At 37.2% G+C, this 21,740-nt stretch overlaps 1 protein-coding gene across 2 annotated transcripts in view; it reads right to left on the bottom strand.

Moving 5' to 3' along the window:
* The window catches only part of cntn5 (contactin 5), a 180,428-nt gene that overhangs the window by 81,669 nt on the left and 77,019 nt on the right, over window positions 1-21,740 (bottom strand). For both annotated transcript variants that reach the window (XM_015016012.1, XM_015016085.1), the window contains exons 4-6: window positions 15,221-15,430; window positions 11,674-11,797; window positions 11,391-11,566 (exon numbers count right to left, since the gene is read on the bottom strand). In XM_015016012.1, coding sequence (XP_014871498.1) covers window positions 11,391-11,566; window positions 11,674-11,797; window positions 15,221-15,430 — 510 coding nt within the window. The remainder of the gene's footprint in view (window positions 1-11,390; window positions 11,567-11,673; window positions 11,798-15,220; window positions 15,431-21,740) is intronic.

Below are 21,740 nucleotides of genomic sequence, written 5' to 3'. Positions count from 1 at the left end.
TCAACCAATCTTTCTTGTTGACAAAAGTACTGCTAATGCATGGATGGAAAGCAAATGATTGTTTACTTTGTTCAATATTGATTTGACAGCAAACTCAGTGCAAGTTTCTACAGCTTCATTTCTAAACCGTTTCAATTCTGACGCATTAGTCATTTTTATTTATAAAGCTTTAAGGCCTTTTCAGATGTACAAAAATAAAGCTGTTAAATCAGCAGATAGCACAAAATTAGTTTCCAGTTTTAAGGTATAGAGATTTCAAAATCCCTGCATCAAAACCATTTTTTTTCAGTCCTTGTTTTTTAAACTCTTTTTTAATAAAATACTACAGACCATGCAGTTTTCTCCAGTTATGTGCAGTGCTGAGTAGTGCTCTCATTCACCCGTTTGAGTCTGATGGTGAAAGAAGGGGAAACCTCATGAACTTTTCCCCTTGGAAAGAGAGGGAGGTAACTGTTTGGAGATTTTGCTGGTACCAAAATGCAAAGACTGTCATGGCCTGTCTGCCAGAGGAGTGCAACTCATCCTCATTTTACAGAAGCACTGTTCTGAAATGGAAAAAAAAAAAAAAGAGAGATGGCAGTGAGATAAACATATCGTCTTACAGTCACGCCTAAAATAATTCATAACAATGACAAATTTAGGTTTAACGTAACCTTGAGTTTCACCAACCAGAGTCCATTGAATTTTGAACTTTGAAAATTCAGGTTGCTGTTGAAAATGAGAATTTATTCTCAATCAACATACTGGTAAAATAAAAGCAACTTTTTAAAAAAAATCTATGGAAGGAACTATAGGAAGTCATCCAACCTCACCAACATGAACCTCATGATATATTGTAAAAATACCAGTGGATTTTTACAATATATCGTAGCTGCAGCGCTGCAGCTGCAGCAGAACAAGTTGGTCAGCATCTATAAAATGGGTTTGATCAAAAACCAATAAAGATAACACAAAAGGTAAGTCCTGGGCTTGACTGTCAAGTCACAAGGTCCATCAGTGGCAACAGGAAGACAGACTGGACTGCCGGGAGACGCTCTGTTTTACTCCTGAGCTCTCACTTTGCCATGGAGCATTAATAATCTAATGATGTGGTTAGCTTATTGAAAAACTTTGATACAAGGTAATAATTTATAATCTAGAAATAGAAAGAAAGACCCAAATTAAGCTAATGGTTAAAGTTAAAGGCAATTTAAACAACACTATCACATATTTTGGCTTAGTTAATGTCAAACTTCTACTACACTGAGAGGTTTGTGTGTGTTTTCTCAATTTTTCTCTCTCTCACACACACACACACACACACACACACACACACACACACACACACACACACACACACACACGAGTGCGTCATCATCACTTTTGATTAATAATTAACAACCATTCCTGGCAGAAATGCTCACTAAATTATACACCTTCACTGAGTAATTTTGTTGCAAACATAGCAGCTTCTCACACCTTTCTACCAAACACTTCTGAGTCATCAGCGATGTATTTTTTAAAACTAATGTGGCGTCTGAAGTCCTTTTTGGCTGCCAATCCCTCCCTCGCAACATTTTTTAGTTCAGACTTTGCAGCGCTGCAGCTACGAGAACAAAAATATAGAAGGGCTGCATGGTACAAAAATGGAGATTTGAAATATCCTTGGTTTTAAAGTTCTGATATGGTATGTTTTAATCAAAACACAAAATGATTTATGCTTGTACTTGTGCATATCTAATACTTTTAGGTATTCTCCTTGTTTATATACTCTGCACATCAAAAAAAATAAATTCTCCAAGACAAATTATCTCAATCAATAAAAACAAAAGATATTCTTATTGTACTTCTAGTCAGATACACCTGTTGTAACTGCACAGTTGAACATATCCAGTTTAAGCCTCTCATTAGAACACTCAGTAATGGTTGTTTTCTTTGGGAAATGTTTCCAGGCAACTGGAAAATAAGACATTTAACAACCGAAGCAGGAAATAGTTTGGTTATCAGTGGGGAATCAGTGACACCAACATCAACCTACACTAACATCACACTGTCATTTGAGAAGCCGAATCTAGACGTTGTGGTTGCTTAGCATGTCAAATGTTTAAGAGAAACGAATTTGTGATTAATCGATGCTGTTTAAATACAATTCCTGGATTGCCAAAATTTTCCTTTTGCAAATTAAAGGAAAGCAACTGATACATTATGAATGCATTTTTAATAATGTAAAGAATCATAATCATTGGGGCTTCCTTGAAAGCCTGTGCGAACATTTCTGCTGCAGATTAAATTTGCAGCAGGTATTCTAAAAACGTGCTCAATGTAAATCACACGTTTGAAGGTCAGCGGGAAATCAATCCACGGACATGAACAAATGGTACTGCAGAATATGTCTGAGTCCCGTGTTTGTGTCGATCTTTCAATGCTCGACTCGGAGCAACACTTTAATGTCATTACCGCAGCTCTGCTTAGGGAGGCTCGATACCTGAGCCTCGCGTCTGCAGAAGGAGAGAGAAGAAGTCTTTGGGGAAAAAGATCAGAGGCCCTCCAACCTGCCGGCTGCCTTCAAAGTCGTGGCTAAAAAGCAGCTCAAAAGTGAGTTCGGTGGCTCAGAAGTTCAAAACAAAAATAGCAATAAATAAGAATCCTACTAGACCATGTAGGCAATGGAGTGCATGAACACAAGATGCCTTGACCAGACTTTCCTCTTCACAATCTTCATCGAAACTGCAAACCCTCTGGATGAGCCGCTGTAGTGGAGGGTTGCACAATTTTTTTCATCTGATTTCTGAATCAACAAATTCTCTCAAACCAACCAGAGTGAAATGATCTCACCCCATTGGGTTGGTGTTTCTATGGTCATAAAAACTCGAAGTTCAACATTTTAACATGCCAGTAAACTGCACAGCACAAGTCAAACGATGAATGATTTATCCTGTGTCAAAGCAATCTAGACCATTGCTGCTTTAGATTATCAGGAGAAAAATAATCCTGAAGCAGGTAAAGCAATCAGCTGAACCGCTGCATGAAAATGAGCAGTGACCATAAAAAAGGGAAGAAGTAAGGCTTCACGCAGAGAGATAAATACACACTGTTTGATATGTGGGAAGAGCAAGGGAAGGTTTTGCATTCAAATGTGGGCAGCAGGGCACCTTTATTACTTCCTGCAGAACACTCAGACAAATCCAGTTTTAAAGAAATATAGTCTGTATTTGGAAGTTGATGAAACAAATAAAAAACTGTGGGTACTGATCATTATTAAACTAAAAGAGGAATTAACTCTGATCATAGATTTAAACATGTTTCAACGCCACGACCTGATATTTTCTACAAAATTCCCTAAAAACAACTTTGACTATCTTGTGGCGTTAGGGCCGAAATTAAGACAACTGCGACCCAATGGTGGCTACTTCCTTGTCACAGAAGCTGCGTTGGAAAGACAGAAAGCAACTACTCATTTACGTTAGCACTGAAGAGGCTAATGACTTGCATACATTGGTGACCTGCTTTATTGGACATGTACTTTTCCTTTAAATCAAGAAAATGGTTGACATAAAACATCTGTCAGCGACATGCATTGATGTGTTCTTTTGATATAATTCATAAGATGGTAACCAACATGGCCAGGTGATCCAGATCTTTGACTTTTCCCCTTTCTTTCCTCAACCAAACTCTCCAAACAAACAAATATAAAGCACAGAAATCTCTTTAATTCTTCAAATATGGAATTAACTGAAAGGTCATTTAAAAAGCTCGTCCATTAGACAACTGGATCTCTGATGAGATCGTAGGATGATTATTTAAGTAAATAAGTATTTCAGTAAAACATTTCAGATTAGCACATCTAATCCTCTACTACACATACTTAAAAAACCTAAAATATATGTCTGTTACGTGTTTATAAGTCAGACCAATTTCCTGTAATTTTATACAAATCACCCAATAACATATTTCCATACTCATAATTATCTCAACACATTAAGATTTTATCCGTTTACGGAAAAAAATATTGTTGCATTCAATCATGTTTACTCTGCTTATCATGACATGATGTATTACTGGCAGATAAGCAAGAAAATTGAATAATCTTGCTTTTCCAATAATGGGATTATAGTCTGTAATTATGTCTCGTAATAAAGAAGAAAACAGCAATTTGAATTTCTGCCTCTAAAATCTGTGCAGCGCTTTGATTATTTTATCTCTGGGTCTCCTCTGAGCTCTCAGTCGTTGTCGACTCACAAGGGTGAAGTTCCTCAAAACCAGAGCAGGACACTCAAAAGAGGAAGCAAAATGGATTCAAGGCTGCATCTCAAGGGTGTATCACTTGTGCTGAACCAGAGATCGCTCGTTATCACGAAGTGAGAAAAAAAAAACAGCAGCTGCAATTTATCAAACAACCTCTGAACATGCAGAACATAAACCTGCAGAAAGAAGATGCTCCTTGTGCACTCAACCCATTTCCCCCCTTAGTATTCACAACCACAAGCTTTTATACATAAATATGAATAAGCTACAAGAAGCAGCAATGACATGGCTGAGCTGAATGAGCTTTATGTATTCCATGCGTGAACCGCACCTGCAGAGTTGGGTTTCTTTGTATTTCAGCAGTAATAGGAGAGTAACAAGGATGAACAGCAGGAACAGAGCTGTTTTAGTTACTTTTATGCAAAAATCTTTCAGACTGTGCAGCTCAAGGATTTTGGAGACTAATATTTATTTAACAAAAATCAAGAGTGCCGTGTTCTCTAATGTTTTCTGCATATATTCATCAATGAAACACACACACACACACAATACAAACACAGAGTTTGTGTTTAACTATTAGTAAAATCAAGTTCAAATCTGACCATTCTCTATTCATACTTGCTTATCCTGGTAGAAGAACAGAAAACAATTTATGATGTGCATTTAGTTTTTGATTTTTTTTTAAAAGATCCAAATCTAAAATGTATGTTGTGCAATTTTTCTTCCCTTCTATTCTGATACCTGACAATTCAAGACATTCAGCGTGATGAAGGCCAGCACAGATCCACATTTATGAAGCACGTATCAGCTGACAGGACCGTAAGAGTCTAGCATGGTCAGACAGAAGTCAATCTGTTGACATGATGCCACTTGGTTACGGGACGTTCATTTTCGCACAAACTCTTCATGGTTCAAAAGACAAGGACCCCCCCCCCGCCCCCCCTCACTGCATGTCATGTGTGACAGTTTACAACAGCATGGAAAACATAGTGATCATGGCAGAGATAAATTACTATTACAAGTTCAAAAGTTTGGAAGAACAGAAAATCATTTTATTTTCATTTTATTTTCCATGGCAAAATTAAAAAAAAACAAAAATAACAGAAGGAAGGTTGGTGGGACTTGTGTCTGCTGCATCAGACCAGAACTAAGCAGGGATAGGTCAGTGTTCAGGTCCAGCAGTACGTACTTTTTCACAGCCTCTTATCTTACAATTACTCCTTCAAAATATCCATTTGAATCGTTGGAAAGCCGGTTTCTCTAGCTGGAAAATCAACCATGTTAGAAAGGCTCAAAATCCAGACAAGTCCAAGTTAGTATCTATGGTAAGACTTTAAAAAAAAGTTCACCACTTACCATCCAATCTGATTGTTCTTTAGCTATTTTACAAAGGTCTCTAGACGTGTGACGCAAATTGTGGCATCCAAAACACCTAAACAGTTACTGTAATGCAGTGTATCGTACAAATATACACATAAAAAAATACAATGACATTTCTCGTTTTTATTTTTCAGAACCTTTGAAAACTATTTATGGTTTCCTTCCCACTTCCCAAGTCTGCACCAGTTTGTGTTGGCCTATCACATGCTATCCCAGTAGCAGACACTGGAATGTAAATGTAATATGTTAATTTGACAGTACCGTTATTTGTTTTTGGTACCAGCGCACTCAGAATCCAAACATAAAACCTTGTTGGTTTGGCAGTTGGCACCAAAACCACAGTTTGTAGCAGGTGAGCTGTGGGATTTGCTGCTGACTCAACTGCACAACTGAGTCACATGTTTATTCAGTGAGCGATTCCTCAAGGTTGCAGAGCTCACCGTACAGCATAAGTAAACAGTGATATTGAAGAAAAACACATGGATTTTACCGTGGAACTTTAAGGCAAATATAGGCAAAATTTTTTTGCAGCAGCACTTTTTAAAGCTGGCACAGTCTGTCATTACTCCATCTCTTCAGATTACTCCCTGTCAAGACTCTAACAACAGGATACTGACTCATCTGTCTGCCAGAAAATGACCTGTCTGCTAGAAAATCCAACATTTTGTAGAGGTGGTTTAGGTGAAGCTGATGTGTGACAAGCAGCCATCATATCAGCTGAAACTCCTGCCTGTCAACCATGCGTGACCCCAAGCGTATAATCTCAGAATATGTTTGAAGAATTAATCTCAGACTCCCACCAAGGAACAACATCCAGGAACTTGAAACTTGAATCACTATATCCTCTCTCTCTCTCTCTCTCTCTCTCTCTCTCTCTCTCTCTATTCTTGCAATGCATTGTTATTCTGTCGGAATGTCTGCTCTTCTTGATTTTGTAGTTGTTTAAGTCATCTAACATAATCTAATCTAATATCCATTACTGTTCCTGCTAGAGTAGCAGTTGCTACATGGATGTTTTAAACCAGGTACCAGGATTATGGTTAGTTTTAAATGATTAGTTTCAGCAGGACTCCTTGACAAGACTCCCCCCTCCAATATCTACTGTTAATCCAACATCTGCGATTACATCTGTCCCACTCCTAAATGAACTGTGTAGGCTGATTTGTGCAACCAGCTTTTAACAGTCACAACCTTTCATTTCCAGCACAAGGTGATCATAAACTTTGTTGTTCAAAAGAAGGTCTGGATGTTGGAAACCAAATTATCAATGAGCTTAGCTTTTTGGTTGGCAGATGACAGGTTCAATATTTGCAGATTTTTCTGAGAAAGTAATTCCAATTTTTTTTTTATTTAAGAAAAATTACCTATTCACAGACTTTCTAACACATCATATCGAAAGTTTCTGAAAGAAACTGAAGCTGAAACAGTTGGGTATAATGTCACTTGGCACATTACTGGCTGACGTTTGCAAAGCAGACAATCGAGGACCGACATTCATTTTCCCAGATACTAGTTGACTATAAACCCAAAAGTGAAGAGGAGGACGCTAGATCCTGTTGTAGCACAAAGACAATTTCTGCTGTGCATATTGGTGCAAATTATGATATATTTCAAGTTTGCACTATTAAAATATGCAGTTTTAGAGAGGGTTTCAGCTATCTGTAGGCTAACCCCCACTGTGCTACCAAAGCAGAGTGAGAACGCTTGAGTTAGCCTAACACTTCACAATGCAGCTCTATAAAGACATGCAGAATTTGGACAGAAGTAGTCAAAATATATAATAATTTTAATGAAAAACACACACATGTTTGTGCATCTGTGAAGATGCACAGCTCACATTGGGGATTGAACAACATCAAGGACTTACAGTCCAGTGGACAGAAAACAAAGTGCTGCTGTTAAGGCATACTTAAAGTTTTATGCTGCTTGTCTGCTGTCTCAGTCTGCTCCCATGTAACATTTGTATGTCAGATTAGAAATGACATCTTGAAGAAAGCTACTAGTTGCATGGCAACTACAATTCAGTTCAGCTCTGCCACAAATGGGAGCACTGTAAGCTAAAGTTATTGATTTTAGTGGACAACTCAGCACTTTCACTCAGAGGTCAGTTGGAAAAGCCATCATAGAAAAACTGCTGTGTGACTGGGGGAGCAGGAGGTTTCGGAAAAATAAAAATGAATGAACTTTTATTTTGTTAAACCTCAGGGGAGAAATAAATCGATCTGCCTTATCTGCTCAGAGGATTTAATAGTAAATGTCTGCTAGAGGCCCCGAAAGTTCAGGGGTGAAAAATACAAACTAGAGGCTGAGCTTCAGAAATTTCACCGGCGTGTTGAATTACAGGAGACCTATGATGTTATGCATGAATTTACTAATTGCAGTGAGCCAGTCCAATTAGGAAGAGTTTGGCATTTTTTCAATGGGGGTCTTAATAAGCAATCAAATCTTTGGGAATCACTGGATTAAAACGAAAAAGTACATGACTTGAATTTGAAGAACAGCTTATTTACCTCGGTATATTCAAAGTACTTGGAGCGATTGCACAGAGGTTTCATAAACTAGCCCATCTTGCTGGCTGTTATAAAAGCAAGCAATTACTGACACAGATCATAAAACCCCTCTATGCTGTGGCAGTCAAATTAGGTTTGAGCTTTAATCATCACAGCCACAATCATTTTAGTCTGAAAGACGAAAATGTGGATGGTAAAATCTTAAACACCTTCTTTGAAATCCTGAATAAAAAAATAAAAAAATAAAAAAAACTCAACGGTGGCTGGAAAGATCTAATACCATGCAAAAAAAAAAAAAAAAACAGAATGTAAGCAAAAAAAAAAAGGGGTAAAAATACCTTAATAATGAATTTGATGGATAATCCAAGCCGACGAATAGTATTTATGAAAAAATACAAACAGCTGTCCCTGTCTCAACACGAGGCAAATAAATGAGCATCTAAATGTTACACAGCTCATTTTCAGGCAGGTTGCATTTCTCAAGCGCAGCCTTCAACACACAAATATGACCCTTGACCAAAGTGAGGAGGAGGGAAAGATCTAGACAGATGAAGGCTCTGGTATTGGTTGAAATGCAGCATGTGTTGCTCCTAACGTAGCAGCGCTGTTAAAAAAAAGGGAAAAAAAACTTGTATCTGCGCTTCGCTTTACCATCTGGGCATTTCTGTCTGCCAACACAGTCTGTCTTATATTTAAAGTGAGATCAGTTCATTCATACATTCATCTCACAAACCTACTTTACACACTCACACATGTACATGTGGAGTCAAGAATTAACACGGTAACCAAAATGATATATTTTTAGATGGTGAGGAGGGAAAAAAGAATACATACGTCGGCACTAAAGAAGTTCTCACTCGCAACTACCAGAGACATTAAGGTTTATGCTGCTGAAGAAATATTAGTGTTTGTTTGTCAATCAACTAAAGTAGTTCAAGAGTCCCCAGATCCCGTCCTCGAGGCTCAGTGTCCTGCAACTTTTAGATGAGTCTCTGCTATTATCACACCTGAGTGAAATAATGAAGTCATCCTGAGGACTCTGGAGAACTTGACTGCATGCTCTGCAGGAGATTCAGCCACTTTATTTAGGTGTGTTGCACTGTGGACACACCTAAAAGCTGCAGGACAGCGAACAACTAGGTCTGAATTTGAAGACCGCTGTTCTAGTTCTAGAGTATTCTCGTGGTGTTCTTGGCTCCCTGCATGTTTCTATTTGAATATCTAAAAGGTTTTGTGCACATCTGTAATGGAAATAAAGACCCAGGATGTCTGGATCAATGATTGGACTGATGAGTCTAAAGCTGATTTATTTGGACACCAGATGACATACTTCCTGGCATGCAATTAAATCATTGCGTGCCAGGAAAAATACCTTATAGCACCAGTACTGAACAGAGATTGATATGTCATGGTTTGGAGACCTGCAACTTTGTCATTTTCTTGTTTGTGTTTCACTAAAATCACTTTTGTCTCAGTGCATAGAGCTGTGAAGTTTTGAAAGCTTCATTAATCCACGTTGTCCTTCCAACCCTAACAGTCTAAAACATTTCCCAAGTCTTGCAGAAGGTCTTTTTTTTTCTAACATCACTTAATCCAGTTATTTTCACCCCACTATTTGACATCTTGTAACTTTTCTTTATATTTCCACTCTTCTTTATTCGCCAATTAGCAATAAGCACGGTTAAAACATAAGAATGCAAGTTCTAAAGTAGAAAAAGGAAATTTGCCAAGAGCCCTTCAAAACAAAGCAAATATTAGAGCCTAGAAAAACAAAGAAAACCATGTACGTTTCTTTTAACTTACAGTTCAGTGGCTAAAAGCAGTAAGTTTCCAGTAAGTTACCAATAAGGCTGTTACGGTCACTGCTCCAAGGAAAACACTGAGTGCACCAGCAATGGCTTTTCCTCCAGGCTCAGTCTCCCTGCTCTTTTGTTATGTGCTGCCATAGCGCATGATGATGCTTTGGAGGTGAGCCAAGAGGGTTTAGCGGATGGGAAAAAAAGTGCTTTTGGCTCTCATTTACCACTGAGACACCACAGTTAAGGGCATGCACCCAGTTAGCAGCGTAACTATACAGCATCAGACGGAGCCTTTGGGAACAGCATCCAGCATCTAAACCGTACTGCAGACCTTGTTGTGTTTATTCACCTCTGGAACCAAGATGGTGCAATTTCATTTCGATAGGGGGGAATACTGGGAGCATACTAAGAGCTTCATAAAGACAAAGTCAGTTTGACAATGTAGGCCTGAAAATGTAGAACTTTATTTCTGTGCATCAGACTATTGATTGAATTTTAAAATTTCAAGCAGTAAAAACGTAATAAAATTCTAAAACAAATGAACACGGTTTCAAATGATTACTTTCACGTTTTTAACCATTGATTTAAAATAAAAAATACCATTAAAACTGCACGTGAAAACAGTCTCTTGACTCTGTGTATTTTGATGATCTCGTAAATGCAGCATGCCAGATGCTCCACTGTATACAGGAGCAAAAATCACAGAGTATCACAACATTACTAAATGTTAAATGCACCTGGACTTTTGGACTTAACTAAGCCAGCGAGGTTTTTTCAGGATATTTTTGTCTTCATTACAAGCTGGAGAAAAGAACAGGAGTAGTCCTCTGCCTCCAGCTAGCTAGCGGCTACTGCAAAGAAAGCTAAATTGTACCCAGATGGCTATAGCATTGTCTGGCTGATGCACCAAAAAAGAAAAAAAAAAAAACGGCAGATAAACCTACACAGCTAAAGACCACAGTTGTTGTTGTTGTACTCCTTGTAAATATTTCCAATAATGAAAACATAATCTTTTGCTCATATCTTTTTTGTAGTCTTTTGGTTATTTCACATGAATAACAAACACCAACTTAAGAAAAAAAAATAATAATTAAAAGATAATAAAATTACTTTTACCAGCTCCTTTTTTGATACAATTACTTCAGAATGTTTAACATTCTTTGCTTAGTCTTAAAAAACGGAGTTTTTGTCTTGAAAACCAACTTTGAAAACTAACGAGTCCATTTACAATCCCCATCTCAGGTAATCAGTGGTCAAAGTGAACTGCTAAGCAGAAATTGAGTATAAAATTATTGTTGTCCCAACTGACCCACCCTATAAGTGAGTGTTGTTATTTTCATGGAAATGTTTCAACTTTAAAGTTCTACTGTTCTTTAACTCAACTTTGCCATCAAGGAACTATTTAACATGCATTTGATTTGTTATCTAGAGGCATTCATGGACCGTTGGGTGGAGGGATTTAAAAAAAAATACTTACATGCAAAGTGTAGCAGAGCCTCTCGACTGAGGATGATTCCATAACTGTTCTCAACTTGACACTGATACTTCCCGTAGTCAGTGATCTCGCTTGCATTCGTTATAATAAGATCTCCGTCAATGAAGCTGTAGCGGAAGTCTGTCTTTGAATCCACTTCTGTCCCGTTAATGTACCAACTGAAAAACAAACGGGAAGCGTTAATATGTTTGTAATGAAATGCATCCTAATGAGGTGTGAAATAAGAAGCAGAGACAAAAAAAAAAAAAAAAGAAGAAGCACACACCTGTATGTGGGCAGTGGATTCCCCCGCGCCTCACAGTGCATCATCACTTTCTTTTCATCAGAATCCAATGGAAAAATAACATCATCTGGCTCCTGGATGAAAACAGGCCCAAACTCTTCACTTTCTGTGAAGATGAAAAAAAGAGGAAAACAGAAAGAGATGACGATAATTGCGCGGTTCACACCAGGAGTGCCAATCAGTTTTACAGTCCAATTACCTCACAATTACGAACAGAAAGGAAAGATGTACAACACCATGCTGTGACTGAATTGGAAACAGCTAAATGGCATCAGGATGCAGGCAGCATATGTTTTCCAGACTATTAAAAAAACACAAGGAAACAAGCCTGAAAAAAGCCCAAATGAGAGATAACAAATTACATGTATGTGTGAAGTGAGTCTCTGAGACCTTCCTGTTAATCCTGTATGATTAAATGAAAATGGGAACTATAATACCACTTTTTTTTTTTTTTTTTGGTTCATGTAAGCTACTGCCAAATCACATTTACACCTTTAGACCCAGCGCGGTTTGCCTAAAAGCCTAAGTGAGATGAGTGAGATTTGAGCTTTGTAGAAATAGCTCCCAGCCAAGTTCGGCAAAGCAGAACACAAAGTGAACATCAGTCATCTCCCTGGCTTCATTCCCACCCTGGCTGGACTTTTTAATTTTATGTTCCAACATTGACGGAGAAAATATTTAAAAAGTAAAGGAGTGCCATGTAGAAATGATACTGCCGTTCATCATTCCTTCCCGAAACCCGTCTTCCATGTTGTTATGAGTTTCCGAGTATTACAGGATTTTAAAAGGTTCCCGGTCTCAGCGCTGTGAACATTTTTCATTGTAACGCTTTCAAAGTGCGAAATCACTTCATTTGCAGATGCTAAAAGAAAGAGCCAAAATGTTATGACATTAGCTTGGCTGTACGAAGCACAGAGAAGTGGAGATTTACGGGGGCACAGAATTCAAGGGGTCTGGTTAAGAAAAGTATGTCCAAAAAAAAAAAAAAGCTATAAATTAAATAAAAAAAAAATCTAAATGTTAAAATCTATGTAAAATATATGTAATTCATTAAGCAAAATTAACAAATTTAAGTCCTAGCTGTTTACCCCCCCCCCCATGTTAAACATACAATATATAACATTAATATAAAATATTTAATAAATTGTTTTAGTAACCATAAAAAGAAATGCTGTTTTTCTGTTGTGAATATCATGCTATGTGTTCTAGTTTTATATCTCAGTGTTAGTTTTGTGACTCTCATGAGTCAATGAAAAGATTGGGGGGTAATTCCATTAGTTTAATAATATTTTTAATCAGTTTTAATAATATTTATTTAATTATTAATTTGGCAGTTTTCTGTTTTTGTCATCTATTAAAAATCTGTACTACGGTTGATAAAAATGCCAATCAAATAATTGAATACTCCAAAGGCGTCTAAAGCAAGAATATATTGTTCAGATTATATAATCTCCAGCATATTTATGTAGGTCTAGTTGGAGTGTCTGACAGATCCGGTTAGGAATCACGACTACTTCTCCAGTTTATTCTGCTCTGTTGAGCCTTCAGCTTCCACTGAATCATAGACTAGACAGCTTTTCACATATATTGTTCTGTGTTTTGCTTTTCTGAATTTTTAAATGTACAGAAGACCGATGAATCTTGCATTTTTCAGAAGAGTGTTTTTCCTGCAATGTAAAGAATTCATGAAGACATTAAGTCCAGCAGACAAACTGTCTCCGTGCGAAGATTTATCTGAGTATTACACGTCCCTTTTCTGTTGAAACGTAACATTCGCTGCCTTTGAGGTTGATCTGGAGGACTCTCGACGTAAACATCGAAGCCACTCAATCTTGCCTACTGCTACCATTTAGAAAGGATCTGGTGTCAGGATTAGAGTCAAGGCTTTCCTCTCACTGTGTATACAATTGCACCAGGCATTTGTCACCATTTCATTGCTCTGCAGGGAAATGAAAAGCTTTTCAAGTAATATCCCAATCACTGGAGGAAAATTCATCAGTATTAAGTTGCAAAGCATGCTGTGTTACAACCCACAGTCTGAAGCACTGGTGGTGTTAAAAAGAAATGAAAAAGCTGACTTCTCTGCTTTCACACCATTTCCACTGAGCTTAACTGTCTTATAAGTAAAACAGACACAACAGTATTGATTTGTTGCATCTATCCAACTTAGCACTGAGTGGCTTGTGCAGCTTGACAATAAGTGTTATTACAAACAAAATCATATGGATTAAACAGTTATAATACTCTTAAAACAGAGTAATTGCTCGTGAGTTATGCTGCGTGTCTCCACCGTTAAGTGCTGCCCCACAAAAAGAATAAATTGATAACAACTCTATCAATGCTTGGTCAATGAAAGAGTCCAGTGAAACACAAGACATTCAAATGTAGCTGCTAACAGCTACACAACAATTCAACAAATGTATAAAGCGTTTCTTCGTTATGTTGCTAATCATTTGAAACTGGTGACTGCGCTGTGCAGTCTGACCAACAAGACATAAGGAAAACTTGAATTAGTTCCAAGTGTGCTGCGAGTAAATACTGAGAAAAATCACAAAAGAATTTCATATTTACCTCTATTGGTATGACTTTCAGGTGATTAGTTAGTTAGTTGGTTGTGGTTGTTGAGCTCCAAAAGTTATTTTTGTAATAAACATTACTTTAATACATTCTGTGTCATGCAGCAAGAGCAACAAAGGAAATATTTAGATTAAAGTACATTCACGTCTTAGAACTGCCTGGAGTTAAAGGATCACAACTTTATTCAATCTGCTATTTTACAAGAGGCAGTTCTACAAATGCCTGCCACACTTTTCAGATGTTTTTTTCTTTATTTTGGGAAAACCGTGTGTCATTATCCCAAAACATCTGAACTGAACACTTGCTTGTTTCGGTGTAGCTCATAAAATCTCAATAAAATACATTGAAGTTTGTAACAAAGTGCAAAAAACGGAGAGAAAACTGAAAATGAGAACACAAAGAAATTCATATAAATTATATATCACTCCTATGTCGAGGTTATCTGCTGTGTGAGGGGAAACCACAACTTTCTCTTGGGCAAAGATATCCTTTCTATCTTGACAAGAACACAAAGGAAGCTGAATGCAGGCATGAGCCTACTTCAATTTCACAAAGGCCACGACCTGGTCAGTGCAGGCGATGCACTGTGATAATAGATGGGCAAGATACATTTCAAGATCAAATCCAGACAGACAAGGCATGGGTGAAACCTGGGGCAGAGTGCTGAGAAAGAGTCTATTCACAGCAATCAGGTTTCCAGGAGTTCAGTCAAACTCCTGGGCTACATCTCAGGAACTAAGATGATTGAAATAATTCAAAAATTCAGAATGTTGACTGAGATTTTGTAAGAACTGAAAATGTAATCCTGGACAAAAGGTAGTAAATAACATTCTTGAGGTTAGAGGTTTAGTTTTATGAGCCACTGTAAATAGGCAATAGAAGACAAAACTTGTACATTTTGTTACAGATGAAGCCAAATAAAGCATGAGCTTGACTGCAACATTAATTTCACCTTCAGTCCTGAGGTCCTCCTGAGAGCCCAGCAGGCTGAGGGCTGACAGAGGGTGACTGGAGAAAACAGGCCAGTCAGGAGTCACCAGCCTACCACTGTGCTGCTGTCGAGGTCTGCTGCGCGAGTTGAGCGCTGACGAAGAGCTGTCTTGTCTCATTCGTAACACCGCTGCGTATGACATCGGCCGTGCCGCAACCGCTCTCGCAAACTCTGGGGGAAGAAAAAAAAAAGAAGAGATAGAACATGAGCAGTCCAGAGTTATATTTCTTGGTACATTTCAGTGGGATTAAGAAAAAAAGAAATGGATATACTGTATCAGGTGGTTTAAGAATGAATAGAGAACAGTGCAATGTAACCATTTCGATTCACATCCTTTGTTGCTATGAAACCATCTAACTACTGTGCAGTAAAATACATTTTAAAATGCAGGAGCCAAAAAATGAAAAAAAAAAAAAAAAACAGAAAGCTTAATAAAATGCACCCCACTTCAGATAGAACTGGAAATTAAATAAATGGGAAAATGTCCTACAGTGAAGGAACTGCAAGGGAAGTTTCCTGAAGTAAAACACAAGATTATATTTGAAGCCTGGAGGAAGACTTAAAAACTCTTTTCTGACAGGTATGCAAAACATATTGTTGAGAAGTACGTTTCTGAAACCTCTGGCTCTTTATTAAAGTTGGCACTTTCTGCTGCTCAGTCAAATCCTATACTTGTCTTCTGGCCTGTTGTGGAAGATTATAGTTTTCATAGAGCACAAGTATCATCTTTTGAACTGTTTGCAAGAAAAAATAATAAAACTTAAACTATTTTTTACAAAATGTCTTTACTACAGTCTTAATAATATATGTTTTATTGAAAATATGTGGCGTATCAGCTGTGATGCACCAAGTCAGTACAGTGTGGATTTTTTATTTTATTATTTAACGTGTATAATCCATTCCTTTAATGTAGGAAAAATGAATGAAATATGTTAATATGTTAATGAAAGCATAATGCATCAAAGTAATGAAAGAATCTGATGAAAGGTTACAATTTTGTAATACAGAATACTCAGACTATTACATGAGGCTATAACCAGAAAAGTCAACTTAATATTTCAAAGGGCAACCAGGTGCAATTTGAGCTGATGTTGCATTTTTTTCTTATGTTGCCCAGTTTGGTGTCGTATCTAAAACTGTATTTTAAGTGAGTAAATGTGTTGAAATTGTGCACATTTTGTGAAACATCAAATCACGTCACATGTATAAATTGTTTGGTTTACGATGCGCCTCTGTCATTTGTTTTATGGTGCAGATGTAGTGGGATGACAGGCATAAAAGTCAAGGCAGCTTCTTGCTGCAACCTCACCACTTTTTTTCTTAGTCCATCCTCAGTCACCCTTCTTGGGATGAAAGATGAATGCTTTATTAACTTTATGATTGGCTACAAAATGGTCAGACAATTATAATCTGTCAAATCAAGTCAAGTTTATTTGTATAGGACATTTCAGCAACAAGGCAGCTTAAAGTATTTTACATGTTAAAAACAATAACCAATTACTTTGAGAACTATAAACAAGCACATTTCACCAAACACCAACATTAAATTAATTAAGAGTAATTATCATCAAATATTCATGTAATGTTTTCGTTAATGTGCCAATTGTTATTAATAAAAAGGCAACTCTAAACAAGTTGTCTTGCTTTAAAATAGCAGTTTTAAAGGGTCAAGGGTCAGAGTCTTGAAACTTTTAGATGTGTCCCTTGTCCTACACACTGGAATTAAATGGTGGATCTGCCTGCATCTCCACAGAGATCTGCTGATGAGCGAATACTGGAGCTAGGTGTGCTGAAGCAGAGACGCATCTAAAAGATGCCGGACACCTGCCCTTGAGGAATGCAGTTTAAAAAGACTCAGTGTTTCAGCATCTTTGCAGTTTTCTGGAAGTTTGTTCCAGATAAGTGGGGCATAAGAGCTGAATGATGCTTCTCTGTGTTTGGTTTTGATTCTGGGGATGCAGAGTAGATCTGAACCGCTGTAACACTCAAATGTGTAAAAATAGCATTTGCAAAGTGTAAATTAAAAAAGTTTGCAATTATTCTGGCATTTAGCAAATAGAAAAAAAACAAAAAAACAAACAAACTGATAATCCTAACTCGCCTAAAACAGAAACAGTTCATTCTGATTTCACATCAAACAGTGCAAAAAAAAAAAAAAAATGCATGTGTCTTTGTGTCTTTTTATGTAAAACTGTGTGTATTTGGAGTTTTTAATTGTGAAACTCATGCTTTGTAACTTCATTCAAAAACATCTGGCAGTCTGACTGGAGATCAACTTGTGGAAAGGGACTGCAGGGACATTAGTTGCAGAACTTAAAGCCACATCCTTTCATATGTTGTTGAAATGCAAATAAGAACAGCATGAACTGTTTTTATTTTTTATTCCATTTTATCAAGGACATCACACGAGGCATGATAACAAAGCAGCAGTTGTTTGGGACGAAGGTTTTCTAGACAAAAGCTCATTCGCAAACATGGCAGATAGACGATAGCGCAATGGGAGGTATTTGATAAATGGCCTGTACTGTATAATGCTTTATCAAGTCCCGAGGACCGCAAACTGTTTACTCTACAGAACAAACCCCTACCGCCGTGGCCACCTTCGCTGAAGGTGTTTCCCTCACAAGTTTCAGAAATGTCTGGGGGTTTCCAGGCTTCATGCAAATTTTATTACAGATGAAAGAGAAAAAGAAAAATCTTCTCATTTAGCTCTAACACAGCCTGACATTGTTACGTATGCCATTTCTGCCCAGGTGTCATCTTATCTACATCCTCCAAATTCACTTTTCATGCCTCGCTGGTAAAGAAAAAATGAAAACATGAATACACTTTATCATCTTTCATTAAGAATGATTTTATTCTACTCTGTTCCATATGTGTAACCCCCCCAAAAAGGGGGCTTATTATATGGTTATTCTTTGTTGATTTCAAAGAATTGAATTTAAACTTCTTTTGTTTTCATGTAGGCTAATGAGACATTGTGCTGTGCTTTCATTACGCTAAAATTATCAGAACTAAATGCTTTCCCCACAGATTGATGAATATGTGACTTTTTTTGAGTATCTGTACAAAACTACTGTAGGTAGAGACAGCAAATAAAACACAGCGAGCCAGAGAGCAGAAGCAGCTCACACTATAATGCAAAAGACAAGAACCTTAAAGCACAGCAAGAGTCTAATCAGAGTTCTACAAAAGGGGGTGGCGGTTTTTTGCGCTGCATGATAAAGTGCTATGGAAGAACTGAATAAAACAGAGAAATAATTATGTATCCTTAGGGACTTGTCAGCACAAAAACACTGCTATCTAAAAATGGAGAGCAGGCAATTACTGTTTCACATATTCTTGGGTACAGCAAGATATGGAACTCTGAAATTAAAAGCATTGTGAGTTTGAATATTGCAAAGCAAAGCAATTGGTAGTTGGATGTCATCTTGACAGTCGGTTTATCATGTCATGAATCATTTCAGCTGAGGTGTACACAGACTCCCTTCTGCACATAACAATGAACCTATCATTACTGCAGAAAAGTTTGCTTTAACAGCCATAAGAAAAATAGATTTTTATTTTTTTGTTTTTTCAGAATATATAACTACCACACTTAGCTCTCTTGCGCCCAAACCCTAAAAAGTATAAATGCATGTTCTTGTTGAATTTTTAATGGATAAGAAAAGCATGCAATGCTTAGAAAAATGAGTGAAAAGAAAATAAAACCTTCATGTACGACTAACTGTAGACTGTTCTCTATTCTGGTTGTGGCTTGGTCTGTCACAAAAACAAGGTGAGAAATTAAAAAAAAAAAGGTTTTAAGTGCCGTAAAACCTTTTCACTGAGTTGCATAACCAAAACACGGATGTTTGAATCTGTGGATGCAGAGTGGCAGAGCCATACTGTCATGGATGCTAAAGTGATATCCTAGACATCATGAGTTTTGTATGAATGTGCTTATCTTTGGGGTCCAAGTGGCTGTCATATATTAGAGATTATTTTGTCACCTATAACATGCTCTCATTTCATTTTAAATTGTGCACTGGGATCAGTGCTGTCGAGTTTACAGAGTTGCACTGTTATTGACCAGTAATGTGAAGTTTTGGTTATGTCAGACTCTGGTTTGATTCACATATTTTTATTTTTTCACATGACCATCTAGATATGACTTTTTTTTTTGTTTATATTGTAAGTACTTAAAGAAATACAACGCATATCTGATGTGATTTTGTCAATTTCACTTTCAGTTTTAAAGGATCCAGACTGCCAGAGTGAGTGAAGTGTCTGCATGGTGTAATAAGATGATAAGTGTTATTGGGTCATTGCTCCAGTATTTGAATCACAGTTGCATCATTTCTTTAATAGTTCCTGTTTTTTTTTTTTTCTGTAAAACAAAACCTTTATGTAGTGCTGGTTTAAAATAAACTTTTTTCTCTCTCTTCTTTACACCATAAAGGTTCCCAGCCACTGAACCCTGCTGGGCTCTTTTTTTTTCTTCTTTTTTTTCATTTAAATAAATTAATTCAACCCAGACAGTTTTTGCTCAAATTGCATTCCTGTATAGAAATAGCTCCTATTTGTTGCATCCATATATGTATGAATGACAGCTGTGATGTGACAGTTGCAGTGTGTTAGAAGGAAGCTCAGAGTGATGACAAGGAAACGGCTTATTATACAGTAGCTTGACACAGTTTAAAGAAGACAGCCGCACCGTCTGCATTCAAACAAACTTTAAAGATTCTCAACTACTTTTTTACTCACACAGAAGGAATATATGCATTAAAAATACATGAAGGCTTGTTGTGTTAATACACTGACATGTACAGTACTTTGCAAAAGTCTTCTAACTGAACTTAGAACTTTTTTTTATAATCTTGTCAAACAGCCACGTAGCACACCAACACAAAACAAGACATAACTGTGTAATTGTGAAGCAAGCAGACAAACACAACTTTTTTTTTTTTGCAATTAATTAAAAATCCAAAAACTACAGCATCAATTTGCATTTAATCCTCCAGTCAATAACTTGTAAAATCATTGTTTGCAACGATTGCAACTGCAAACCTTATGGGTGTTCAGACTCCTATGAAAAAGACTATTGCTATTTTTAAACCCTTTTACAATTATTTAATTAAATCTTAAACAAGCAAAATATCAACACGCTGATACTTTTGCAGGGCACTATGCTTAATGTTGCCATGATAATTTAGAAATGCTGTTTTAGTTTTGCTTTTTGTATTTGAATATTCCATTAAAAGCCTGATTCTTCTCCCAAAGCCATGAGGAATATCACAAAGGAGCTTCGGCTCACAGTGTCATTTCCCTTTCAGCTGTTGAAAATTTAGCATTCAGAGTCAGGTACATTATTCATCGTAGTTGATAAAGGATTTAAAATTAAATATCCCCCAGACCTGTAAGCTGACACTTACATAGATTGCATTTATTTACTTGCAATCTATCTGCTTTCTGCCACAGAGCCATCGCTGAGCGACTGATGATGTGTTCATTCAGCTACAGGAGAGATGTGATGTTCCGCGCAATTAGGAAGAACAAATATATGCTTATATCCGTATCATCCCTTGATCAAACACAGTTGGAGATATTGGCAAAAGTGTAACAGAGTCAAAAAGTCACATGAATGACACCAGATGAATGCATATCATTAGTCATATTTTATAACATATTCCTCCAGTCAAACTTTTGAAATGCTGAAACATGATGCAATATTTTCCTAATAGGAAAATCAGAGCTGTGCGAATGAGATCGTTATGTTGGGTAAGGCTGAATATGCATTTCTCTCTTATGTCAAATCAACAATTTTAAACATCTCAAATAGAAGACACTGAAGAAGATTGTTGGTTGCATAATAAACCAGGATCCTTTGGGTCCTGTGGATTGCAGAGCAGGGTCTTTGAGGAAGGGATTTGTCGACCACAGAGGCCATCACATCCCGTCAGATATTTGCTCAAAGTGTGATATACAGACCCATTTGGCAAAAACATGCGGCAGCAAACACTATCCTCATGCACAGTCACTTGCTGTGAATTCTCAGAGCCTCTATCTGCTAGATTCACAAATAACCATGTTTGGACACTTTTGCTGGGTAAAGCATATCAATTGGGTCTGATCTGAACCTGCGGTTTCTGAAGCAGCAGCTCTTCAGGGTTTTCTGGCACACGACAACCACAAACGTCTATGTATTTATTTTAGCAAGAGCCTCTCTTTTGGACCAACAAAAACAGTGTATAATTGTGGTGTGGAAAGAAAAATACCTTTTTCTTCAAAATAAAAACTCAAAATGGAAGACAAGAATTTGTACCCACTCCCTCTGAGCCAATACTTTATAGAGTAAAAATGCTGCTGCAGTTACAGCCATAATTCTTTTATGGTCTGTTTCTACAAGATTCGCACATCCAGACTGATTTCTTTATTTATTTATTTATTTCTGGAAAGTAGCACAAGCTACAGATTGAACAAACTGCTTGTGGACAACATT

This window comes from Poecilia latipinna, unplaced genomic scaffold, assembly GCF_001443285.1.
Source record: "Poecilia latipinna isolate Pla-1442-1.1 unplaced genomic scaffold, P_latipinna-1.0 Scaffold5, whole genome shotgun sequence".
Taxonomy (NCBI): Eukaryota; Metazoa; Chordata; class Actinopteri; order Cyprinodontiformes; family Poeciliidae; genus Poecilia; species Poecilia latipinna.
The sequence above is the reverse complement of the archived record's forward strand: the minus strand, read 5'-3'. Positions and strand labels throughout refer to the sequence as shown.